Source organism: Balaenoptera borealis (genome assembly GCF_965194805.1).
Source record: "Balaenoptera borealis genome assembly, chromosome: 3".
NCBI classification, from domain to species: domain Eukaryota; kingdom Metazoa; phylum Chordata; class Mammalia; order Artiodactyla; family Balaenopteridae; genus Balaenoptera; species Balaenoptera borealis.
This window is the reverse complement of record NC_138866.1, coordinates 66630823-66658435: the sequence shown is the minus strand read 5'-3', so window position 1 is coordinate 66658435 and position 27613 is coordinate 66630823. Positions and strand designations below refer to the sequence as shown.

The 27613-nt window shown below is 39.5% G+C and overlaps 2 protein-coding genes across 15 annotated transcripts in view; one reads left to right on the top strand and one right to left on the bottom strand.

The window, feature by feature from the left end:
• The window catches only part of AP4S1 (adaptor related protein complex 4 subunit sigma 1), a 74216-nt gene that overhangs the window by 32086 nt on the left and 14517 nt on the right, over positions 1-27613 (top strand). Inside the window, exons 2-6 of one of the 6 annotated variants that reach the window (XM_082384266.1) lie at positions 707-914; positions 3523-3609; positions 5312-5380; positions 10526-10537; positions 19858-20401. In XM_082384266.1, the coding sequence (XP_082240392.1) occupies positions 777-914; positions 3523-3609; positions 5312-5380; positions 10526-10537; positions 19858-19986 (435 nt within the window). In that variant the 5' untranslated portion in view covers positions 707-776 and the 3' untranslated portion in view covers positions 19987-20401. Of the gene's footprint in view, positions 1-706; positions 915-3522; positions 3610-5311; positions 5381-10525; positions 10608-12953; positions 16665-19857; positions 20402-27613 lie in introns of those variants that run through there. The other 5 variants (XM_082384270.1, XM_082384271.1, XM_082384269.1 and 2 more) reach the window with 5 other exon arrangements.
• The window catches only part of HECTD1 (HECT domain E3 ubiquitin protein ligase 1), a 91137-nt gene continuing 86624 nt past the window's right edge, over positions 23101-27613 (bottom strand). For all 9 annotated transcript variants that reach the window (XM_082383998.1, XM_082384002.1, XM_082383999.1 and 6 more), the window contains 5 exons: positions 26876-26954; positions 26657-26750; positions 25808-25958; positions 24173-24317; positions 23101-24061 (listed from right to left, as the gene is read on the bottom strand). In XM_082383998.1, the coding sequence (XP_082240124.1) occupies positions 23924-24061; positions 24173-24317; positions 25808-25958; positions 26657-26750; positions 26876-26954 (607 nt within the window). In that variant the 3' untranslated portion in view covers positions 23101-23923. The remainder of the gene's footprint in view (positions 24062-24172; positions 24318-25807; positions 25959-26656; positions 26751-26875; positions 26955-27613) is intronic.

Genomic DNA, 27613 nt, shown 5'->3' with positions numbered 1-27613 from the left:
AACACTAAGGAAAGAAGAGCTTCACTACACATCCTGTCTCCATTGTCCATAGAATAAATTTCATATTCCTTAGCATAACTTCTAAAGCCAATTTTATCTTATGTGAGCAGCTCAATTTCCTATGACCATTCTTCTTGCCCCCTGACCTGCAACCAAAGTGAACTTCCCAGAGCTTTCATACCCCTATTTTCTGTGCCTCAGAGACTTTCCCTCTGGGTCATTCTTCAAGATCTTGCTTAAATGCCCCTTGTCTGGGAAGCCATTCCCAACTTTCCCGTGATGCTCCTTGTCCCTCCCTTTTGTGCACCACAGAAGTATACCCGTCCCAGTTATAACTCATCACCTTGTACTGCTGTTATTTGTTTACCTATCCAGTACCTTTGCTAGGTGTCATGATCTGAAGATCAGAAATCATTACTTCTTCATCCATATTCTCCTTCTGGTGCTTGACACATAGTTGGCGCCCAACAAGATTGATGAAACAATTGAATGAATATGAGTAGAACTACTGTGGATACTCAAAAATGTTTTGGAGGATAACTAAAGCAAATTTATCTTTAGTTATTTATTAAAGTCTCATTTAGTTCATAGGAGTGAAGACCAATGTTATCAGAAGACGTTTTACTTCTGGTTCATCTATGGAACACATTTAATATGATTCTTGAGAAATTTGATCTTGCCTTTCTGTTGTTCTTTTATTCTTCAGGTTCTGGTTACAGCTACCCCTCGCCATAACTTTTGAACTATATTTGGAAAAATACTGGCCAGAAAAAAAAATGATAAAATTTTTCCTCATGGTGAATAAACAAGGGCAGACCCGACTTTCTAAGTACTATGAACATGTGGAGATTAATAAGCGTACGCTTCTGGAAACAGAAGTCATAAAGAGCTGTCTCTCTCGATCCAGTGAACAAGTAAGTTTCTGATTCTCTCTTTGATCTCTGCATTCAACTCAGCAGTGGCAGATTTATTATTACTGAGTCTCAGGGGCCATCGTTTTCTTTGAACTACATTCTTTCAATAGCTATTAGGGAAAATTAACAAATGAAGTGAAATGAAGACTGCCGCATAGCTCTCTTTACATCCCCTTAAGGAAAATAAAAGCAAAGAAAATCAGGAAAAGTCTTGGGTTCATATTTAGGTCAGCATATTTGTCTTATTGCACTATGGAAGTGGCAGCTCAAATTTAAGCCTGCTAATAGACATACCTTTTTTTTTTGTTCATATGAATTCAGCCCTTGGAACTCTTAGGAGTGCCTGTAGCAGATGGCTTTCTTTAAGCCAAAAGATGAAGGTCAGATGACCAGTATAGAGGGGAACAGTCAAGACCCACTTTGTGCCGGAGGATAATAACATGATTCTCATGTGGAGTGCAGTTTTTTTCTGCTTATCATTTTTATAAATTTACCACCAACATAATACTGGAACAAGTAATTTAAAAACAAAACAAACTTGATTTGAACTTGTCTTATTTTATTATATAGATGGGAGAAATGGAAGTTAAAAAATTCATATGAAACAACAAATCTATCCATTCTGCCAAAATTGAGGTTAAATTAAATCGTTAAAATAATAGTAAACAGGAATTGTAAAAACTGAGTCTACTTTTACAAAGGACTTTAATTGGAGAATTACTTAGTCTAGGCCCTAAACTTGGAATCCTTTGGAAATCACTGAGCAAACTAATGCAAATTCAGAAAGCTTATTTAAATCACCCATTAATTTTGCTAGTTCTCTTTTTCAGCGCATATGTAGAAAGGCTGCTTGTGGGAACCACTGGTAAGTCAAAATATTAAGCTACATCAGTGCTCACAAGTTACGCATTAGAACGGTGTTTCCCTTGGCTTCTAAATTGATTTTCCAGTCAGAACATCTCAGAGTCCTCTTCGAATGACTACTTTGGCCTGCCGTGGCACACACTGCGTTATGTAGTTGTCAAAAGAAAACAAAAACTATTAAAGGACTGTGTTAATAGCCACATACTTTAAGTAAAGGTAAACAAACTGCAGAAGTATTTCTGTTTGAATCTTTCTACAGAATGCAGGCACTCCACAATTTCATAGTTTTCACTGATAGGTTACCCTCTGAAATATATGCTTTAAAATGAACATACCATTAGATATTTTTGAAGCATTCTAAATTATCTTAGATTTTAAAGGGAACCCACTGGGCTTTTAGCACAATCAGGTACCAAAGTAACACAGTCTCAGCTTCATTTTTATTTTATCCACAAAGGTGCTTGGATACTTTTTTTTTGAATGTCAGAAACTCCTGAGAGGCTTTGAAAAATGTTCCTCAGTTCTTTCAAATAGATTGTGTTTCCTTGAAAGATCTGACTGAACAGAAATAATACTGGCTCTACAGTGAACCAAAAGCTGCAGAATGGTCCTGGACTTAATACTTTTATCCTAATGTCAAATAAAAGCCTCAAACGCCTCCATTATATAGATCGTTGAATGGCTTTCCCGTGGAAGAAACGCCATAATCAAAACTTGCAGCTTCGGAAATTCCTTGGCGGTCCAGTGGTTAGGACTGTGCACTTTCACTGCCAGGGATGCGGGTTCGATCCCTGGTTAGGGAGCTAAGATCCCACAAGCTGTGCAGCATGGCCAAGAAAAACCAAACCAAACCAAACCAAAACAAAAAAACTTGCAGCTTCATTCCCAGGTACATCTGAGCACCATAGAGCAACATATCCCAGTGCAAAAAGTCATACCGTTCTTGCTCAATCCCATTTGGTCAAGCGCACCCAAAAATCCAAAGGAAGGTCAACACTGTACCTTCAGCCTGCTACCCAATTCCTCTCCACCCAGTGCCTTCCTCTCCCCCTTTGTACAATGGCTTTAGGAGAGAGATGAACGGGAAGGGAGTTGTTTCCTCACTAGTCAGTAGTGGTAAGCTAGTTATTAATTCCTATAAAGCAATATTTACAATGGGAGATTTTTGTCTAGTATCTGCCACACAAAAGCCATCTTTAAATAATTTATAAAAAGAGCCTACATTGATTCTTTTCAAAAAGAAATCAAGATTTTTTCTTTTTTGCATGTGTGTATGCTCTGTAATATTTGGCTCTTGAATGACTATCAGATGGTACAAACGGAATCTCTAATTGCTTCCAAAAGAGCCCAGGGGAGATGGAAAGAAGAACATCTTCTTTATCATGTTGGCTTATTTTTACTTTTGGAGGCAGTCTAAAATGCTGATTATTTACTAGCCTTTTCTTTGCTGGCTGAGTTCCACACAGAGCCAAGCAAAGGAATGAGAAGAAGTACAGGTGGGAACCCATGTGAACACTCAGACATTTTTCCAAGACCACTTCTCCACCTCCCACTAGAGATGCTTCCAAGCATTCCCCTGAGTACTGTGAGGAGGCGGCCAGCAAAGACTGTGTAACATCTTAATGCTGAATATTTCTAGGAATGTGTTGACAGATACTCAAATCAGAACCTAGAAATTATGCATGCCATATTGAAGAAATCCCTGTCAGCCATAGGAATTAATGTCTAATTGTGTTTTCTCTAGTGCTCTTTCATTGAATATAAGGATTTTAAGCTGATATATCGGCAGTATGCAGCTCTCTTCATTGTGGTCGGAGTTAATGACACTGAGGTAAGATAACAGAAGAGCTTATGGAAAATACAAGAAAATTATGAATAACAGTCTGATTTTTTAAAAAAATAAATTTATTTATTTATTTTTGGCTGCGTTGGGTCTTCACTGACACGTGCTGGCTTTTCTCTAGTTGCAGTGAGCGGGGGCTACTCTTTGTTGTGGTGCGTGGGCTTCTCATTGCAGTGGCTTCTCTTGTTGTGGAGCAGGGGCTCTAGGCACGCGGGCTTCAGTAGTTGTGGCACGTGGGCTCAGTAGTTGTGGCTCGCAGGCCCTAGAGCGCAGGCTCAGTAGTTATGGCTCACGGACTTAGTTGCTCCGTGGCATGTGGGATCTTCCCAGACCAGAGCTCAAACCTGTGTCCCCTGCATCGGCAGGCGGATTCTCAACCACTACGCCACCAGGGAAGCCCAGCAGTCTGATTTTTATTCCTCCTTAAATTGACATTTTCTTCCCCACTTACCTCCATAACAATTATCTTGACTCTTGAAGGATATTGGTTTTTATCAAGGCTGGGGAAACTGTGTGGAAGAGATAAACCTAGGATTTTTTTTGGATTAGATGAGCAATTTGTGGAGAAGCACAAAACCACAGAATGCCTTCCTCGACCCTAAGCAATACCAGTTTCCTGCCCTCATTCTGTGTGGCACAGTGGGGCAGCTTAGACAAGGGTAGAGGCCAAACAACTGTGGCATTAAACATAGGCTGACATTTCAGAAGGCAGAGCAAACTGTAAATATGATTGTGTCGTAATTACATCTCATCAGATATAGTTCACCTTTTCAGAAATGGTCAGTCCCAGATCAATAGCACCTTTGGCCATGGAATCCCTGAAAGGGTATTTAAGATCTAAAATACTCTGAAATCTCAGTTGATTGTTTTTTTATCCATGAACCAAACTTTGAGATGATTTCCCCATCTTCACAGTTGGAAAAGTGATGACATGAAGACCCTGGGGGAAAAAAAACAAAAAAAAAAAACCCTGGCTTTAGCCAGTTGGTGATGAAGTCAGGGAGTAGACCTCAAAACTCTGTAATCACCAGACACAATCTGGTTTCAATTCAGCTAGATTCATCATGGACTTTTCAGAAAATCTTAGAGGTTAAGGTTTTCTACATTTCCCCTATTGATAAGCTTCTTTTAAACAAATATGTCCTAGAACTATTCTGAATATTTGTCAATAGAAAGCTGCTATGCTCACATTATCTGTTTACCAATTGCCCTAAAACCTGGTTGCTGACTGGGCAGCTCCATGTCTGATTTCCCCAATAGGTCATATTAAAACTAACTGCACCTGGGAATTCCCTGGTGGCGCAGTAGTTAAGAATCCACTTGCCAATGCAGGGGACACGGGTTCGAGCCCTGGTCCGGGAAGATCCCACATGCCGCAGAGCAACTAAGCCCGAGTGCCACAACTACTGAGCCTGTGCTTTAGAGCCTATGAGCCACAACTACTGAGCCCGCATGCTACAACTACTGAAGCCCATGCACCTAGAGCCTGTGCTCCACAACAAGAGAAGCCACCGCAATAAGAAGCCCGTGCACCGCAATGAAGAGTAGCCCCCGTTCGCCGCAACTAGAGAAAGCCCGCGCACAGCAACAAAGACCCAACACAGCCAAAAAATAAATAAATAAATAAAAATTTTAAAATAAATAAATAAATAAAAATAAAACTAACTGCACCCTTCCTTTTTTATTTCAGAATGAGATGGCAATTTATGAATTCATCCATAACTTCGTGGAAGTTTTAGACGACTACTTCAGCCGAGTGGTAAGTCTAATGACTAAAAAATGGTTTTCGTCCTTGGCTCAATTTCCCAGAAATGGGTCTATGTCAAAAATATGTGTTAATATAGAGCTTTAATGTGTAAAAGTTAAAAATCAAATGATGCCAAATTTTCGTTACCTTTCCTTCTGGCTCATCCAGAGTGTTAGAAACCTACGTGTGTCTTAGATCTTTATAAAGAACCAGTTCTATAAGACTAAGAACCTCTTGTGTCTTTCTCTCAATTAAGATATTTTGCTATCGAACTTCCTCTCTCTTTTCTTCTTTCTTCTGCTTCCCCTCCTAGGACACCAGGACCCTTTTAGTTTAAGAATTATTTCCATCCAAACCCTTGTTTTGAGGATCAAAACCAAGTCCCCTTAAGGAATACATGAGTTCCTTTCCAGCAGTCCTTTATTTTAACACTTGTATTGAAATGTAATTTAATAACATACAGTTCACCCATTTAAAGTGTATAGTTTTTAGTATGTACCCAGAGTTGTGTAACCATCACCACAATCAAGTTTAAAATATTTCATCACCCCAGAAAGAAACACCATACCATTTAGCATTTCTCTCCCAATTATCCCCTCCACCTGCTCCAAGCCCTAGGTAATCTTCAGTCTACTTTCTGTCTCTATAAGTTTGCCTGTTCTAGACATTTTATATAAATAGAATTATATAAAGTACAATAAAATATGGTCTTTTGTGACTGTTTTTTTTTATTTAGCATAATGTTTTCAACGTTATGCTGATCACGTTGTAACATGTATCAGTATTTCTTTTTTTAATATAAATTTATTTATTTATTTATTTATGGCTGCATTCGGTCTTTGTTGCCTTGCACAGGCTTTCTCTAGTTGTGGCGAGCAGGGGCTACTCTTCGTTGTGGTGTCCAGACTTCTCATTGCGGTGGCTTCTCTTGTTGCGGAGCACGGGCTCTAGGTGCACGGGCTTCAGTAGTTGTGGAGTGTGGGCTCAGTAGTTGTGGCTCACGGGCTTAGTTGCTCCATGACATGTGGGATCTTGCCAGACCAGGGCTCGAACCCGCGTCCCCTGCATTGGCAGGTGGATTCTTAACCACTGCGCCACCAGGGAAGCCCCAGTGGTTTTCTTTTCACTTTGTTGATGGTGTCCTTTGAAACACAATAGTTTTTAATCTGGATGAAGTTAAATTATTTTTTCTTTTGTTGCTTATGTTTTAGTGTCATGTCTAAAAAGGCTTTGCCTAACCTAAGGTCATAAAGATTTACTCTTAGGTGTTCTTTTTTTTCCCAACTCAGACTTACTGATTCCAATGTTATATTTGTTTTATATATATAATAGTTGTAGCTCCTACATTTAGGTCTTTGATCCATTTTGAGTAATTTTTGTATATGGTTTGAAGTAGGGGTCTAACTTCATTCTTCTGCATGTGAATATCCAATTGTCCTAATGACATTTGTTGAAAAGACTATTCTTTCCCCCCATTGAATTGTCTTGGCATCCTTGTCAAAAATCAATTGACCATAAATGTAAGGGTTTATTTCTGGACTTTCATTCCTGTTCTAATGATTTATATGTTTATCCTTCTGCCAGGACCACTATATCTTGATGACTTTAGCTTTGCAGTTAGTTTGAAATCCAACAGTCTTTCAAAAAAGAATCAGTGAAGATGTTTTACTCTGCTACTATAGGCCTTCCTGAGACTTAGTTAGACATTCTTAAGAAGTAGTAGTGGCACAAGCTGATTTTTCAAAATTGTTTTGTTTGTTTCATTTTGCTCTTAAATAAAAGGATTAGGAAGGAACTGTTTCCAAGCTGCTTCCTCCTGAGGCAGTGAGTGGGATCTGCTACGTAATTAGTAATTCTGAGGGCACTAAAGCCTGCTAAGGACAAAACTCATGTTTTGTTTTGTTTTTATAAATTTATTTATTTATTTATTTTTGGCTGCGTTGTGTCTTCGTTGCTGCGCGCGGGCTTTCTCTAGTTGCGGTGAACGGGGGCTGCTCTTCATTGCAGTGTGTGGGCTTCTCGTTGCGGTGGCTTCTTTTGTTGTGGAGCATGGGCTCTAGGCGTGCGGGCTTCAGTAGGTATGGCCCGCGGGCTCAGTAGTTGTGGTGCGCGGGCTTAGTTGTTCCGCGGCACGTGGGATCTTCCCGGACCAGGGCTCAGACCCGTGTCCCCCTGCATTGGCAGGCGGATTCTTAACCACTGCGCCAGCAGGGAAGTCCAGAAACTCATGTTAAAAATTATATCTTCAGCCGAACTCCTAATGCCAGAAGTAAAGTTTGGCAGACTTCTTCTCTACAGGACAATCGACTAGGCTGTTTTCATTGCCTTAGTGCAGTTTGTTCTCAGAGTGTGGTTCCTGGACCAGCAACATAATTATTACCTGGGAACTTGTTAGAAATATAAACTCTTGGCCTACCCCAGACTACTGAATCAGAAACTCTGGGTTGAGGCACAGCAAACTGTGTTTTAACAAGCCTTCCAAGTGATTCTGATGCATGCTTAAGTTTGAGAACCACTGCCTTAATGCATGAGGCTTGCTGTCAGCTATTTCCTAATTCAGCAGTTGGAGCTGGGCAGCTGCCTAGTGGCCTGCGACATGGTAGTGCCTCTAGCTAGGAAAGGATTGGTGCCCTCCAAAGCTGAAAGAGCAAGAGGTCTGGCCATTCCAGAGACTGGCCTTGCAGGGACAGGGTCACTGGGGCTGGTTTTAAAATCCATCTTCTTATTGATTGCTTGGAGAGAGCACTATAGACCAGCACTTTCTGTCCAATAGAACTTTCTGCAGTGATAGAAATGTTCTCTATCTGTGCCATCCAATGTGGTAGGTGCTAAGCCACATGTACCTCTTGAATACTTGAAATGTGATTAGTGTAAATGAGGAATTGAAATTATAATTTTATTTAATATTAATTGATTTAAATCGCCACGTGAGGCAGGTGGTTACCATATGGACAGCATAGCTCTAGTTCCAGCTTATCTCCTGATGACCACTTTCTTAGACAGACTGATTGCAAGTCAGGGTCTGTGATTCAGAGCTGGCCATGGTTAGTCACTTTAAGGGAACACCTATCAAGAAGAATATGATTTCCCAAAATAGCAATGTTTTAAACCTGGGAGAATAAAGTGTGGGTACAGGCACTATCATTGCTAAGGTTTTTAAAATTATTATATTCGGTAACTAAGAATAAATAGCAGGTTGCTGAATTTTAGCTCTTATTCTAGGGAGAGAGTCAGTGACCACATAAACCACAGAAGTAAAGATTAGAATTTAATTTAAGCCAGGTGATTATACAGGACTTGGACAGTACTAAGGGATGACCCGGTTTAGGATGACAGTAGCAAAAAGAAGAAAAAGAGGAGAGAAAAGAGAACCCTGGGAAAGAAAATAGAATCTGTCCCACTCATGGCGAATGCCTTGTCATCTAAGATTTATTTTTAGGTTTGTGAGTTTTAAACAGTCTTTCTGGGGCTATTTTTAATCTTAGAGTTTCCAAGTCTTAAATGTGGAGATCAATCTCATGCTGTCTGGGCTGAAAGGAGCATCTTAACATCACATTTCAAAACAGAAAGCCAGGGCTTCCCTGGTGGCGCAGTGGTTGAGAATCTGCCTGCTAATGCAGGGGACACGGGTTCGAGCCCTGGTCTGGGAAGATCCCACATGCCGTGGAGCAACTAGGCCCGTGAGCCACAATTACTGAGCCTGCGCGTCTGGAGCCTGTGCTCCGCAACAAGAGAGGCCGCGATAGTGAGAGGCCCGCGCACCGCAATGAAGAGTGGCCCCCGCTTGCCGCAACTGGAGGAAGCCCTCGCACAGAAACGAAGACCCAACACAGCCAAAAATAAATATAATAATAAATAAATAACTAAAAGATTACTATTAAAAAAAAAACAAAACAGAAAGCCAGCCCAGTTAGCTTCAAAAGAGGCAGTTTTGCAAGAGATGAAGGCTGTTGCTGTTGAGGAAGTGGGATCAGAGTTGTCAGTGCTGCACTTGACAAACCTTAAGTCCCTTCAAAGATGAATTTAGCTGTTTCATCTTTTCTCCATCTGTGACTTTTTCAGGACATAAATTTGTTCATTAAAAAAAATTAAAAATACATATGAGTAAAAAGAAAGGGCAGATCATCAGTGAGCATGCCGTTTATTGATACATACTGTTAGGTACATTGCCTTTTAGGCTTTATGTATCTGTCTGTATCTAACTATATCTATATCTATCTACATATATACAGGGGATAATGCTGTATATACCATTTTATGACTAGCTTTTTTATTTTTTATTTTTATTATTTTTATTTATTTATTTATTTATTTTTGGCTGTGTTGGGTCTTCGTTGCTGTGCACGGGCTTTCTCTAGTTGCGGTGAGCGAGGGCTACTCTTCGTTGCGGTGCGTGGGCTTCTCATTGCGGTGGCTTATCTTGTTGCGGAGCACAGGCTATGGGTGTGTGGGCTTCAGTAGCTGTGGCTCACGGGTTCTAGAGCGCAGGCTCAGTAGTTGTGGCACACCGGCTTAGTTGCTCCGCGGCATGTGGGATCTTCCCGGACCAGGGATCGAACCTGTGTCCCCTGCATTGGCAGGCAGATTCTTATCCACTGCGCCACCAGGGAAGCCCCAGACTAGCTTTTTTATTTAACAGTATGTCGGGACTTACGTACCTATGTCATCATTTGTGGATTTGCTATAATTTATTTAAGTAGTCCCCCCTTGATAGACACTTAGCTTGTTTTCAGCAATTTGCTACTATAAATAACATTACCCTGAATATGCTGTCACACATCATTGTGCCGTTATTTAATTGTTCCCTTAGGGGAGACTTCTAGAAGTAAAACTGATGGATTCAAACTGTGTGCACATTATTACGATTTTGTATATACCTATCAGATTACCTGTGATCTGTAAAGGTTGCATTAGTTTATTCCCTCTACACTCTAAAGGTGAATTGTTCTAACCTATAAAAGTCCTCTAAACTGCAGCCTATTTCTTTTTTTTAAATCACTGTCCCAAACTCAGGGCCTTCCCGCACTCAGGCTTCTCCCTACAGAGCAGCCTCTCCCACCTGCTTTCAGGCTGGCAACCAGAGCAGCCGCTGTCTCTGCTAAGTGCATTGTGTCCCAGTGTCTCCTTCTCATCCTTGCACTCTTTTCTCTTTTCCAGAGTGAATTAGATGTATCCTTTTTCAGTGCTGTGAACCAAGTTTTCCATAGTACTTGGCAAAGAACAGGCTAGTCTTGATCAGGTAAGTGCCATGGAGCAGGAAACCAATTCAGCAGAATCCAGAATTCAGAAGGCTAATCATCAACAGCTCTGACAAGACAGCCAGAGGTACAGGTGCTTTGCAGAAACCGTCCACCCTTTTTCACAAAGACGATTCTTGTATTTTTCAGACAGGGCAATGCTATGGTGGTAGTTAATAATCACTCTTATATATTAATTTAACTTTTGCATATGGAATAGACTTTTGCAGAATTTAAATAACACAGCCAGAAAGTGCTTGGTCCTCCTAGAGAGAATGGATTTCCATAGCTCTAGGTATAAATCTCCAGAAATTCCCCACATGATCAGAAGAAGGCCTTCAGGGATGATAAACTGGAAGGTTAAAGAAATTGCCTGGCTTGTATTCATCTCCTTTTATAGCAGAGGAAGCTCTCCTTTTCTTCTCTTCTCCTTTCTAAATCAAAGTATCCAAGGGCCCCAAGAACAAGCATGATTTACTTAGAATATTGCAGGCCTGCGGATTTTGGCAGGAGCCCACTGGGCTTTATGTGAGTGCTCTGGAGGCAAGTTGTCTTTTAAGTTAATTTTTACTTCGGAAATCTGCTTACCACTTGAACGCAATAAATAGGTGTCCTTTGAGAAAACATCAGGCTTGAATCTGAAATAGTAACATTAATTATAACAAATATATATTAATTATAACATGTTTGTGTGTGTATACACACACACATATGTGTGTATATATATAAACATATGTGTGTGTGTATGTATACACACACACACACACACACACACACACACACACACATACACACATACACATTAGATACCTATGCCCAGAAACAGTATGTCAGTATATTCTGGGGAAATGGCCATTTACCCTTTACTATTGATAGAAAATGTCATGTTGATAAACTTGATTTGCAGGCTGTATTTGAAGCCTCTTTAAATTAATTGGGGAAATCTGAGTGCCCTCTTGTGGTGAGTGACCTAAATCTGTGGTCCTTTTGACCTAGGAGACCCAAGACCAGACTGTATATTAGGGTGTATTTTTATTCAGCATGTCACATTCCATTTTAACTAAGTCCTTTAAAGCAATTCAAAATAAATCTCTTCCTCCTTGTACAGGGTAATAAGAAAAATGACTTTTGATTTAAGAAGTCATCAGGAAGACAGCAAAAGCTAATAGACACTTTACTGGGACTATAGATACCCAAGTTTTGCTTTCAGTGCTGCTACCAGCTAGCTGTGTGTCTCAGACAAGACACATAACCCCCTCATCTCAGAATGATAGAATTAAACTAGAAGAGCCTTAACACCCTCTCAGCCTTAATGTTTGATGTTGCCATGATTAGGTAACTGAGCTGAGTTATCTTACACCTAGAACAGGATGGGAAAGTCTTGTAAGTCTAGATATTCAGAGAAGTAAAGTGAATCAGATATAGTAGGATGTGTATTATAGTTGGACTCAGTGTGCTGATGTGTCTTATATATTGACTAGGTGTTTATTAAAAGTAGAGATGGGTTTGTCTTTGTATCCCTCTAGTGTATAGCATAGGTCCATGTAATGAACTCCAGCATTCTTGTTTGAATTTAATTGTCACACCAAAGCACACAAGTTTCATCCTTACCCTTCATTTTACTTAGTTTCATTTTTGCCTTCTCTTCCTCTCTGACCAACTTACATCTTCCTGTTCTTGGGAAATACTTAGGCATATCCACCTGACATATTAGGAATTTTGCATAATTTAGAGAAGGGAACTAAGTCTCTCCAGACCTGGAAGTGTATGTCTGTGCTCAAGCTGTAAGTTCACGTGGCCCTCCCATGGTCTAAAAGTGCAGCAGGGGGCAGGGCAGGCAGGGCATGGGGCACCTCTCTTCTACTGAGATTCTGGAAGAGTTTCTGCCTTCAGCCATCTGAAAAAGGTCAAATTACAAACCCAGGACTCTATTCTGCCTCATACATAGTTTTTTTTTTTTGGCTGGGCTGCACAGCTTGCAGGATCTTACTTAGTTCCCCGACCAGGGATTGAACCCAGGCCCCGGCAGTGGAAGCTCGGAGTCCTAACCACTGGACCGCCAGGGAATTCCCCACAGTTCTGTTTAACTGTCACGTTGAAGAAGTCCAGGGAAAACTTTACACATCAGTTTCTTAACAGTAAGACAAGGGAGCCTTTTAGAGGTGTGGCCTCACAGACCGACCGCATCACCACCCTGGTAGCATGTAACCAGGAACCTGCCAGAGCAGCTAACGTTGTACCAGGAAAGCTTCCTTAGGCCTTGAAAGGTTGAACCAGCAGCTGACATAATTGCAACTTGGAACCGGTTCTCCCAACACTCAGAGCACGTAACCTTTGTGTTTGCTCAGATTAAGGAAGCCTTCCACGTCCGTCTGCTTGGAACAGACACGATTTAAGGCTCAGTCTTGTTGCAGCAACAGGAAGGTGGGAGTCCAAACATTATGGAGCTCCCAAGAAGCCCTTTACTCGCAGTCTTTCTCCAGAGACTTTACCGCCCTGAAGCCTTTTAAGAAGGGAGCAGTTTTCCAGAGCCTGTAGGGTTAGACATTGGGAAATTAAATGCATTGTTTACATTTTTCCCTAGTATGGACTTGTTCTACTTCTAAGAAGACTAACGTCACAGAGCAAGGCAGATGGGTTATTAAAAAGAAACGACGTAAGCTCAGGAAATCAGGACAGAAATTCTGGTTTGTCGAAAACCCTTCTACTAAGTGGAAACTCTCTGTTGCAGAGTAGTCTCAAGTGGGGCGGCCTGCACCCCGGGGGCTAAGCACATCAGGACCTAAACCGTTCACGTGCGCTGAAGCAGCTCTGATACCCTCTTCATATTCCACTCCACCCGCGGGGCTGAAATGTTGCTTGAGGACTTCTGTCGGGAAAGTTTACCCTTCCTCATACTTTGGTAGACTTATTTAAGACTTCAAATTCTACGAATTAAGATAGTTTTTAGGAACCAACTGATGAGCTTCTCAGTATGTGCTCAGCTCCAGAGCCCCAGGTTTGCTGAATTCTCCAGACAATTCATAATTCAAAGGAGCAATCTGATCCCCTTCTGCTAAATAGTCAGAGGAGGGCACCCATGAACAGCGCTCTGTAGAAGTCCAATTCCTCCCCAGTTCAGTGCACACCTAATGTGTGTGAAGGTACCAAAACCCTTGACACCCCTTTTGGTATTTGGTGGCCTTAAAGAGGCTTAAAGACTTGGTTTATTTTGGCTAGAATGGAATGCAGCAGTACTGCCTTCAGACCCGGACAACCAGGGTCCCCTTCCTGGGCCCTGTGCTTTAGAGGACCCTACTCTAGCTCTCCTTCATCAGCACCCCTCTCCATGGGGTAAGGATGCTTACCCAGAGCTGGCAGGGCCCCCCACCCACTCCTTGACCACCCTCCAGCACCTGGGTCCCCAGAATTTAGCGGGTACCTGGTCATGCCAGTGCCTGCTGCCAGGGCCTATGCAGGTCTCTCTACCACCCCAGGACTGGAGGCAGGAATGATAGAGAGGCTGGGATGGTAAGGGGGGTATTCCACATGCATGCATGGGAAGAAAAGCCAGGAACAAGCTGGGGTTCCTATTTATATTCTCGTGCCCCCTCCCCAACAAATATAAGATAGCTCTAGAATCCAGAATGTTTTCTTCATTCAAAAATATCTTTAAAAAAAATCTTTAGAACACTCATGTTTTTACTTTGTAAGTCCTTAAAGTCCAAAAGCTTGAGCAATTAATTCTACAGCCTAAAAGCTCACATGCGTGATGTGAAACCTGCTCTCTTTACTGCAGCTGAGGGTGGGCGAGTAGGAAGGGCCTCCATCCTCTTGCACTCTCTTATGACTCAGCTAGTTATCTACCAGGGTGTGCCCTGGAGGACTAAAAGCACCCAGCCAACAGTAAGAGCACCGCTAAGATTTACAGTCAGGCCCTGATCAGGCCCCAGGCCCCAGTAGGGGGGCATCTATCTGTCGTTCCTTCATTACTTTCCTAAAATCCCAAACATCTTTAGAGGACCAGAAACCAGAACAGGGCTTCTCCAAATAGGAGATAATTTCAGCCTGACTTAATGAGAAATCACAAAAGTAACTTGTTCAACTAGGGGCTATGGAAATACTGGCAAGAAGACCAAAGAAATTCTCTAGGGAAATCATCCAACACTGAAGTGGCAGCTTCTAAAGGAACTGAAATTTTCTCGATGGTCTCTCAGAAAGTTAAAATAATTAATTGTTATTACAAAAGGATTTCTTTTGAGGTATGGTGGAGCATGTGACTACATCAGGAATAGCTTGATCATATCAGAAAGGAGTAAACTAGCTTTCCTCTCCCTGAAGGTTACTTTTAGAGTCATAGGGTTTGACTGCTTTGGCGTTGGAAGAAAACTACACAATCATCAATTTAAAATCTCACTTTTTAGACAAAGAGGCTGAGGCTCAGAGACCGATACCAGTTCTGTCCCAGAGTAGCTCTATGGATTGATTGTCCCAAACCACAGAGCTACTTTGGCACAGAGCTGGTACTGGTCTCCGGGTTTCCAGAGCCTTTGATTCTAGGGCTACAAATGTGATTTAAGATTAAATTTGACACACTTTTTGAAAATTCATAATCGTCTGGAGTAGATTGTAGCAAATTAGTCTCTAAGAAAACATTTATAAAGTGCCTGGCACCATGCTGTCTTGGTGTTTCCTGAATAAGGGAAGAAGTTTTAGAGAAACCCTGGTCTTTGGTTGGAGGAGTCATAAATAATGAAAAATTTTGAAGTGAATACCTGAATGTCTTGATAAGAGCACGCTTTCCAAAAGTGACGTTCACGTCAGAGATTTCTAAACATCTTCTTTTCCTTTTGAAAATATGTCCATTGAAGCAAGAGAAGAGAGCAGGCCCCTGGGCCCAAGGGAATGTGTGCAGCTGGTCCAGTCTTTGGGAAGGGCAGGCACGGAGGGGTAAGGGGGCCACAGCCCGCTCCAGCATGAGAGTTCTAGTCAAGTCATGAGTGATGAGTCTCAGAATTATGAACAGTCTCCAAGGGAGTCAGCCATTCACCTGGGAAAGGGATGTGAAAGTTCCAGATTAAACAGTTCTGCCTTCCGGGCTATTTTGGCCCTCCCTAGCTTTAGCCATCTCTCTGTGTCCTTTAAGTGTGTTTCTGAGTCCTTTAGGTGCCATATTCATCCCCTACTATTCCTCCTATCCCTCCCTACCGGGTCCCTCTGCCTTACCCCCACTCCTTCTGTTCTATGCTTCTGGGTTCTGTTTTACTCAGGAATAGTGGCAGCAAGCTATGAGAAGCAACAGAGAATTTTGGGGAAAAAACAAGAGAAATGACAGGCTCATTGACCCCAGTGCTGACTTTGATATTTGTGTAATTTTACATAAGCCTATATAAACTTAAAAAAAAATTACACTGGGATGTCTTTGTTGCTCTCAGAATATGAATGGATCTTTCAGGAAAACCTACTTAACAACAACAATAAACAAACACTCCTTTTCAGTGACCTAATTAACTAAAGGCCATACTAAGCCTAAAAGTGAACACAGGACTATTACAAGGAGAGTTTATCCAGAACTATGCAGAATCTTCATGATAATCTTCCATACAGTAGCATTTGATTTTCTGTGGGAAATGTGAGCACATTGGCCCTTTGCAACTTATCTAATTCCATGGGAAATTGAGTTAAAGTATAAAAAAAAGAGAACACGTTTTTTCCCCACCCTACTTAAAGAACTTTCCTTAGCTAGGATCTTTATTTATTTATTTATTTATTTATTTATTTTGGGCTACGTTGCGTCTTCGTTGCTGTGTGCGGGCTTTCTCTAGTTGGGGCGAGCAGGGGCTACTCTTCATTGCAGAGCACGGGTTCTAGGCACGTGGGCTTCAGTAGTTGTGGCTCTCGGGCTCTAGAGTACAGGCTCAGTAGTTGTGGCGCACGGGCTTAGATGCTCCGTGGCGTGTGGGATCTTCCCCAGCCAGGGATTGAATCTGTGTCCCCTGCATTGGCAGGTGGATTCTTAACTACTGCACCACCAGGGAAGTCCTAGCTAGGATCTTAAAAAAAAAAGAAAAAAAAGAAAATCAAATAAGAAGACAGGGGATCTGAGGCCAAAATCTAGAATTAGAAAGTTTAGTTTCTAGGCTGGGCTCTTCCCTGGAATTGCTTTTGAGGTCCCATTAGAATGTATGCTGCTCAGTTTTCTCTTACTAAAGGAGAACTAGACTACCACAGTGGTGTTAAAATACCATGTTGAAAAAGTGCTTTATGATCCAGAGATCAAAATTCCAATGTATGAACCAGAAACATTTCAATCACTCTAATTAAAATATTGATTTCAAGTGGCACTAATATTACTGGGGTCCTATTCAACTATTCAACTCCAATCCACATGACATAGAAATTCAGAAAGGCTCTAGGTTTCCAGGTTGGGAGAAAGTGGGGCTTTATGAATCTGCTCTTTAAGAGGCTCTTTCTAGTTCCTATCAGCTCCAACCTTAGGGTGCCCATGAAGGTAAACAAGTTTCCTCAAGGATCTTTAAGTCAGTTGAATTCAGTAAAACCTGAAGGTTGGACCCTCTTAAACTAGTCATTCTCAGCTCATCACCTTAATAGACCAACAGCTTGTGCCTTTCTTGCTTCCTCCTATTCCAAATGTCAGGGCTAAAGTGTGTTTGCCTCTGTTTATTGCCACGGGACTTGGCATATAGGGCATTTTTTGGTCCCTGCTTACCTGGCTTGTAACCCAAATGCCATTACTCTTGGCTTTTCCAGTGTGCACAAGTAACTCATAAACCAAATCAAGATGTGAACAACAGCTGGATTCTTATTTTAAAGGAGTCACATGATTCCAAGGGGAAATCAGCTTTCAGGCTTTTGCCTCACATTGGATTTGGTCTGTGGTTTCCCTTTATAGTGCCAGAAAGTTGCATGATTATGAGGGGTTTGAGCCAGATACTCAGGCAGTCACATGCCCACAGTACAGAATGCCCTCACTGAGCAATTCATGTTTCCAGGATGTTGGGAAATTCAGACTTGCTGAAGGACCTTGTCCTTGCATTGTGAGGATGCCAGTGGTTGATATGATTCAGCAGTAAATTCTAATCTGAATTTCAAAACATTGAGCTAGTTGTTCAAGGGGACATCTGAATTGCTGACCATATTCTTGCCAAAGATGGAGCAGTCTTCAGAGCAGCTTGATCCCTGCATTGATTCAAATAGAATAGATTAAAATGAGATCTCCTTCTACCTCAGAATCACCCTGGATGGGTTGACATTTTCAAAGGCACTAGGCTTTAAACAACAAGGTCCTGTTGTATAGCACAGAGAACTATATTCAATATCCTATGATAAACCATAATGTAAAAGAATATTTTAAAACTGAATGTGTATATGTGTGTATAACTGAATCACTTTGCTGTACAGCACTAATTCACACAACATTGTAAATCAACTATACTTAAAACAAAACAAAAAACCTTGACACCAAAAAAAAAAAAAAAAAGGGCACTAGGCTTTCATTGTCCTTAGTGAATACAACAGGGGGATTCTACAGGGCATTTTTTTCATGCAGTCACCTGTGCTTCCCAGCTCTGCCTTCCTTTATACCTGGCTGTCGTTCCTACCTTGTCCTGGCTTCTAAGTTCTGGCTTCTGGGTCTGGTGAAGAGGATTGAGTCAAGCGCCTAATATTCCAGTCCCAATTTGGCCATGGACAAAGCAATCATCCATCTAATTGGAAGATATTATTAATAGGTATAACAGAGTAAAGCTTTTTTTTTTTCTGGGTCACTTAAGGACAGTTCCCATGGGCTCCTGAAAAAGTTTATTCTGCTGGAGGACTATTTGCACGGAGCTTAATGAGGTATTAACACAGAGCCTAATAGAAACTTAAAAGTCATTCCCAGGATTGTCTCATTCTCTATAGATGTACTTCACTAAACAAAGACAATAGACTTGAACATCTGGAATTATTGGGAAGAAAAATCAGGTGGTAACGGCTCATTTTACAAAGATTCACTAATTATGAACTCCCGTAGTGCACTTAATCACTCGCTTGTTGAATGAAGTTTGTCTATTTGAAACAATCCGTCAGCTGTTTTTTGTTTTGTTCTGTTTTTTTCTAAACGGACCAGGATTGTGCTCTTTAGTGATGGAAACTTAAGATAGTAAAGCATAGAATTTAGAAACGTTCAACCATTATCTTCTTCACTCTCAAGAGTTTAATCCTCTCTTCCAGAACAGGTCAGTTCTCTCTTCCAGTTCAATTTCACAAAAGTTAGGTACTCAAATGAAGGGACTCCTGGAGGAAGGACTTGGCTTTTTCTAATTAGCCAGACATCACAGTCTAACAGTGTTTTCTTCTTCTCCCATGCCCTGTACTAACTTTCCAATAAGAACATCAGTAAGCTAAAGTGGCTCCATCATTCTCAAATGAGTATTTTTAGAATGCTCCATTTATAAGAGGTACTCTCTTGAAAATCGGAATATTTATCTCCTTGGGAATTAAGTCAGCATTGCCTTTTCTTCACTCATTTCTCCTCATGGTTATTTTTTTCTTTAGCCTGCCTGACACAAAAGATGCTCAAGGTGCAGTATTGTAAAGGCATTTGTTGGGGTGGAGGTTTGAGGGCGGAGGGAGGGTGTATACTCAGCAGCCTCAGGCCTCTCCTGAGAAGTCTGGAAGCAGAGCAGTTAAGCCCAAACTTTTGGTTTAAATTCCAGCTCTGACAATTACTAGCCATGTGACTGTGGGCAATGGCTTTGAGCCTGTTTGTTCCTGTGTAAAATGAGGATCATGTTAGCATGTACATCACCGAGTCGTAGAGAAGACTGAAATAATACATGTAAAACACTCAACACAATGCCTGGAACATAATGAGTATTCAGTAAGTCATGGCTGTTACTGTTGTTACTATGGTCTGGGAAGACATTGTTCTTGCGGTCAGGTCACACTCTTTACCAAAATTTATTTGCTTTGTTCTCCAGCTCTTAGTAGAGAGTCCGTCTCCCTCTGGCTAAAAGGTATAGCTGTTCCATTTCTATGTCTATTGTCCAGTTAGCCTAACCAAGGTGAAATTAGGTATATATGTGTACATGAAGGTAATAATTTCTAATATAAATACCCATTTTAAATTTAATTTCAGGAATTCTGTTAAAATAAAAAACAAACCTTCATGCTTAGACTAATTTACACTGGAAAAATTCCAGGCAAAGTCATGTTATTATTTACTGAATGTTAACATTTTTATAACTAATTTCCTTAATATGACCCTAGATAATGTTTAATTTGGATAAAGTACACATCATTTTGGATGAGATGGTGTTAAATGGCTGCATTGTGGAAACGAATCGGGCAAGAATTCTTGCCCCTCTACTAATTCTTGATAAGATGTCAGACAGCTGAAAACAGAAAGGCTCTGCCACACAACATCGACTTACAGGAAATGAGGACACCATGGAATACCTCTCAACATCACCAGCCCAAAAGAATCTGGAAGACCAAACACTACAAAATGGGCTGTCCTTCCAAAGACATTTTAAATAGGTGTTTTCCACAGTTCCTAAATGGAAAACAAAACTGTATTTTAAAACATGATGCACAAAGAAAATTTTTCTCTAAAACGGAGAGACAAGTTTTATTTTCTGACCATAAGCATTTTTTTCCTCACTTGTTTGTTTAGATTTTGTGGAGTACTGAGGGAAACTCTTTTGGTTTCTGCTTCCCTTTGCAAAGGGATAAATTCAGGAATAGCATCATGGGGTGGGAAGAAAATGTGGCACCTCTCTATTGGCCAATAAACTTTTAAAATTGACTTGAACACGCATAGCACTTTGAATAATACTGTTTTCTGAATGCTTTTTCCTTACAAAGTCAAAATGTGTGTACCTAATGAAAATTGCAGAATCAAATATTCTTTGCCAGTTTCTAAAAGCCTGATATCCATTTTATGGGTACTTGGCAACTACAATGACATCATGTAATTAACTCTATAGAGAACGTTACTACCTAATAATGAATCGCTAAGACAGCCCTTTAGCTATCCTATATGCCGTATTGTAAAGGGTTAGTCTTATTAGTAAACTTATTTGTAAATGAAATTTAGTTCAAGGTTTAAAAACAGAATGCAAGAGTGTATCTCTGTTCAGGTTGCCCTGAAATAACTCCATCTTCCCCTCCCTTTTATTCCTTCATCCCCTTCTCCTAGAATGTCTTGAAGCAAAGAAAACTGCTAAGTCACTATAGAAGAGCAATGCTCTGATCCTCCCAAACCTTTCTGTATATATGCTTTTGCTTCGTAACAGCAGACGATACAGAACTGTCTTAGGTAAAAGCATGTTCATGTGCACGTTAGGGTAGGAGGGCAAGTACATTGGAGGACACAGAAATATAGTCTTGATACATGAAGCTATTGGGCCATCCTATGGAGTTCCAAGAGTTCTTTCACCTACAACACTCCATCCTCCAAAAGAGGACGTAAATGGGCATTCTAGGCAGTAATTCATTCAGTACTGTTTGATTTCTCTCCCTCTCTCGTGTATGTGTGCATAAGAGGGATTTTGTTTAAATTCTTTATGTGTTTCTAAAAATTCACTTACATATTTCAAAGTTTGCATCTACCAGGCAACCAGTCAATAATGGACTCCAAAAGCAAACCTTAGCTGTTTTGGACTCATTCAGGAAGGCAGAGGAAAGGCTTCTGACCTGCCAGAACAGTGAATGGTATGCATTAAGTAGCCAAGGTCTGGGGAAAGCCCAGTCTAGATGAAAGTGCTTTGGAGGTCTTTCTGAGACATAATTAGTTGGGAAACACTGGCCTAGTTGGTAGGCACTTAATCAGTAGCACATTCGGGTAACTGCTGAAACTGGTACACCAGAAGTAACTAGGGAGTGAATAAAATTAATTTTGGGGTCACACCAAAATAGCATTCAAATAACATCTTGGCACAGATTTTAGTACCTTGAGAGAATAACAATTAAAAAAAAAAATACTAGGTAGATACCACTGGAAAAAATACTCCAGAGGCTAGTGTATTTGAAGACCCGAGTAGATGTCTCACAATACTTGACTCATACGCAAAGTGAACTCTAATGTGACTCTCTGTTGTGTGACAGGCTGTGTCATCATCTCACTTCAGGTTTGTTGCTGAACTGTGACTACCAGCTTTAAGTGATTTTCAGACTCATGAAATTTATGTCTCAGACTGGTCAGCTTTACCTTGTTCTTGGACTTCTGGTTCTACAGGAAGATTCCTGACATTTCAGAGTTACTCACTGTATAAGATTCATCAACTTTACCTGCTGTAGTAATGTGCTAGACCAGGATTCAGCAAACCTTTTCTGCAAAGGGCCAGACAGTAAATATTCTAGGCTTCGTGGCCCATATGGTCTTTGCTGTAACTACTCAGCTCTGCCACTGTAGTGCAAAAAAAGCCATAGATTATACATAAATAAATCAGCATGGCTGTGTTCTAATAAAACTTTATTTTTGGACACAAATCTGAATTTCATAAAATTTTCACATAAGATATTATTATTCTTTTTTATTTTTTTCAACCACTTACAAATTTTAAAACCATGTTTAGTTCATGGGCCATACAAATGCAAACGGCAGGCCACAGTTTGCTGACCCCTGTGCTAGACTAGTCTTGGTAAAAGCTGGCTATTGACAGACATTTTAGAGACTTAAATAATACACATAAACTGGATTTTTTCTACTGCTAGTGTAAAGTTCTAGTCATGCATCCACGTATTGAGACAATCACCACCACTGTTTTCTGGATTAAAGCATAGGTCATACATTTAAATATTGCTATTATGTTTTATTTTAACTTTTATTCTCGCAGAGAACTGTGAAGCTAACAATAAGGTAAATTATATAAATGCTGCCTCTGATTACATAGTCACAACATTCTCATGCAGAGAACAGACACACTACGCAAATGATTGACTGCAATGGGAGAAATCTCTTCTAATGTAGAAAGGGAACATACCTTTTAAACAGGTAAATTGTGGGCAATTCCAAAAAATGCTTTTCACGCCTATAAAAGCCATTTGGCTAAATCAGACCTAGTGACATTTCTTTTACCTAGATGCATAGATATGATAAGTCACAGGAAAATGGAAATATAGCCCCTTTTCAAAACCAGGAAATAGCATTATCCCAGTGGTTTCTTTCCACACTAACACAACATTCAAAAATCATTCTTGGATCTTAGACTTACACATCGCTGAAGATACAATGGTAAGTAGCATATTTGGTGTTTAAGAAGTTAACACAAATAACTTGGCTGTTTTTACCTGAAGAATACTTTAAAGACAGAACACTAGAGTTGGATCACAAGCATGTGAACATATATTTCTCCTAGCTTTCCAGTTTCAGTAAGTGTATTTACACAGAAAAATACATTTCTTCATGTAGTAATTTCAAAAAACTATATATCTCAATGATTCAAAATGAAAAGTATACAGTTAAGCTCGCAGGTCTGATGGCTGCAGTGAAACAGTCACATGACACAGTTCTGTATGCTGCAAACATTTTAATGATTATTGTTGAGAATACATTTTGGAAATTTTTTTACTTCAAACTGCAACAAGTTAAATAAATGTTTATAATATACAAAGAAAATACAACCAAAAGTAAAACTTGCTTTAAGTGTGCCTTGCATCTAAACCAGTGTTTTCTCCACCGCCTTAATATATCTTTATTTTTGAACTGCACAAACACACTTAAGAATTTGATCTTTATAGTATGGCATTTAGGAAATAAAAATATACTCCCACCTCAAAGAAATAAAAAGGCTGTGCATGATTATATGCCAAACAAAAGAGAGAACACTAGATATACTCTGATAGTGCAGGCATCATTAAAAAGGAAAAGAAAAAGCTTGAGATGCTCATTAACTCTCTATGTTTTAAGGAAGCAGGATTTTTGACCAAGTAGCTTAAAAGCCAGCAAAACAGGCATCAGTGATGGCAACTGTAGTGTATGAAGTATGAAATGACAAACTTTACACAAATACACTGTTAGAAATTTACCAATGAACACTGAAGATCTGAGAAGCTGCTCTTTGGAACAGTCAAGTAGGACCACCTAATTCCAGTCACATGAGCCCTTGTAGCAACACAAAGTGTTCTGTGCTATATACTTGCTGGCTGGATAGTTAAAGGATTTGTTTTGTCATTAGCAGCTAACGAACTTATTCCATGTGTTCTTAAAGCCTTAATGGTGGAAAAAAGGCAAGTGTCATTAGCATGGAGGATCATATACTTCTCTGCACACAAACACAAGAGGCTTCACTAGAATTTTAAGTCTCTGATGTCTCCCATTGCACTTCAAAGCTCAGTTGAGATGAAAGCCTTTCTCCATTGTAGCAGCTAGCAGGCGCTCTCTCATGATCTCCTCCGAAGAGTATTCCGGCAACTTTAGATAATGTACACATGTATTCACTGATGGGTAGCTTGCATCAGTAGCATCGACCTGCGGAAACAGAAGTGAAAATAACAGCAGACCATGACTTTAAATATGTATTTCTTTCAATCCTTAAGTATCTTAATTCCATTTAGATCCCCCGGTAGCTGGAGTTTGTACCTTGCGTACAACTGTGAGCCTGGGATGCAAGTTAGCCAGTCCACCTGGGGGTAGAGTTGAACAACCAGTGGTAAACTGCAGGAATGCCTTCCTCTCATCTGAAGACATGCCACATAAAACCCTCACAAACCTAAGGAAACCTGGGCTAAAAGAAGAAAAATAAAGTTATATTGATTTGATAGCTGATTTAAATGAAAAATACTACCATTACTGTATAAGCCAGCAATAACCCTAAAAACGAATATCCGCATGTTGGAAGAACAACACTGTCTAGAGACTCTTGGGTAAGTATGAAATAAGCTGATACAAACTACTTGAAAAATATCCTTCAAAGACTGATACAGATAGACTGAAACACTGATGGAGTACAGGAATCAAATATGCAACAAAGGCAGCAAATCAGAAAAGCTCAAGATGCACATGCATAATTCACCCAAATATGGCTAAACTAGCAACAGGGATCTGAAATAATACATTTTTGTTACAGTGAAATAAAGTATCACTATATGCTACAACATGGATGAATTTCATAATTATAGTATTAAATAAAAGAAACCAGACCTTAGAGAATACATACTGCATGATTTCATTTATTAAAGTTCAAAAGCAAGCAAAATTAATCAATGGGAATAGTGATTTAATGACTAGAAAAGAATAAGACGGGGATGGGGACTTCTAGAGTTGTTTCTTGTTCTGGGTACCAATTATACAGGTGTGTCCATTTTGTGAAAATTCTCCAGGATGTATGTGCAATTTGTGTACTTCTCTGATATGCTTCAATAAAAACTTTACTTAAAAAAAAAAAAAGCTATATATACATGTCATTTACGTGTAAAATAATAATACTTTCTCATTTACATTACTTTGAAAACTTAAAAAAAAAAATACAGGGCTTATAGTCTTAAAAAATGTCAGTGGTATGAAAGAAAAAACATCCGAGGAACTGTTGATTAAAAACATATCACAACTAAATACAATTTCCTGATGGGGGAGAATGGGAGTGAAGTGAGTGCTATTAAAGACATTGCTGGAATAATCAACAAAGCTGGAATGTAGACTATAGATTAGCTAATAGTATGGAATCACAAATTTGCTAACTAGTATGGCTACGTGGGAGTATGGCCATATTCTGAGGAATGTACACTAATATATTACAGAGTAAAGGTACAAGATGTATGCAACATTCCTCAAATGGTTCAGAAAATATATATGTGTGTGTGTGTGTGTGTGTGTGTATAAAGAGATAATGTAAAAGAAATACAGCAAAACGTTAAGTACTGGTGATTCTGGAAAAGGATATATAGGAAATCTTAACTATTCTTCAACTTTTCTATAAGATTGAAATTATTTGAAAATAAAGGTTAATATAAAAGCAATAAAGCCTAAGGGTTTACAAATGACCCAATTTTTAAAATGATGAACAGTTAAAACACAGTGAGAAAAGGAATGTTAACATCAGCCAAGATGACTTTTTGTGTGAACTCAGCCTTATCAGTGAATATACATCTTGGTTAACGGTGAGACTTAACTGCTTTCTCATTTTATGCATATAATTCACTGAGTCATTTAGAGAACCTGCCATTTGATTTTGGGACATAAACAATTTGTTGATCTTAGAAAATAACCAACACATACCTATCACGTGTATAACCCAACTTAGGTTCAGTATAATTAATAATATCCTCTGCTGCCCAGGATGGCGACTGATTTCCACAAAGAATCATTTGGACTTCTTCATGGCTGAAGGAACTTAATTTCTCCATTGGAAAAACTTTATTAAACCCATCTACATTACACACACAGCAAAAAAACAAAAACAAAACACACAACTCAGTTTCTAAGTTATAATTTCAAAATAAATTTCAAATCAAGATACTCAACTAAATGGATAGAAGATAAATATTAATAAATATTTGAAAAAGCAAATATAAATGAAAATAGTTTGAAATAAAAACTGTGCTAGGCTTTTAAGTACAGAAATTTTTGCTTATTATCACAAATGTAGACAGGGAGAGAATATTCAGACACTATGGTCAGTAGCCAAATTCTAATAATTTCCCAATCAGTTCTTTATGTCATATAAGCCAGCCAAGGCTATGTTCTCATTTTTAAAAACTAGTAAGTGATAAACAGTCCAGTGTATTTTGCGTCAATCTTTACTTGAAGAATTTAGGTTCTAACATAGTTTAACTCATCTTGATCATGTAATATTGAAAGTATGCAACATTATATCCACTTACAAATGAAAAAATAGAAGCCAAAAGTGGGTCCCTCATTACTCAGGAGGACCAAGCTGAGGGTATGCTACAGCTTGAAAATGTTCCAACCTGTTCTGAGTACTCTGCAGGACCTAACTGTTGGGAAGACAAAAAACTAGAGGGCAAATCTAGAGATTACTAGCAATTTTTGAGCATAGCAGTACCTTAATTTCAGCTGTCTCAAAGTAAAAGGAGAGAGATTCAACTAAAGAGCCTTAAAAATTACCTCTAAAGGCTTCCATCTGTTTCTGAATACCCATATGCATACAAAAGTCAAACATCAAATCCACATATTCTTCTGCATTATCCATTGTTACCATCTGCAAAGGAAAATTTGTCAACATAATTGTTAATATCTAGGAATATTTCAGTAGCGCCTAGTACAACTGGCCTCATTAAGAGGATTTTTCTGGACTTGCAAATATATCAAAAGCAAAATTTGTACCTCATCTTCACCACTTGGCTTGAGATCCACAGCTGTAAAACCATATATTCTTGAGGAAGGGCAAAACTGGAAATTTAAACTGGGAGGACAGAAAAGGATTAGATTAACATTCAGCTATCATTGGTGTTTAATTTTTAAAACACTGCCGCCAAAACCATGAGCACCTCCCCCAACCCCCAACAATAACAAAATCACTATTCCAGCTTAGATGTTAGGTATGGGGCCTTTTAAAATGCAAAACCGTGTGCACAAAAACTATTTGGCCAACTGTTTACCAAACCTGGCTTTGCAAGCATTGCATGAAACATCACCTTTCATGTTTCACTTCCTCCTTAGGCACAAAATTAATAAACTATGGATTTTTGTAATGAATTATGGTAGCAACATGTTTACAAGATTTTCTTTTTTTTGCAAAAGAAACTATTTTTTTTACTAAAGTTGTTCATGCTCTGTTTTTACCCCCGCCTCAAGTCAAACCTTGAACATATGAACAACTTATCAAACACAACTTCTCAATGTTATCATCAAAGAAAGAAGGAAAGAAAGGAAGGAAGAAAAAGACAGCAAAGCCTTGCAGTCAATCCCAAAATCACAGTTTAACATACCAAGGGTATAATAATTACATGTATATAAATTAATAGATAATTAATTTTATCAAAAGATCTACAGCATCTGAGTTAGTTAATGCAGCCACTGGGGATAAGGCTTACATACAAAGCAAACTATTCTGAGGTTTTT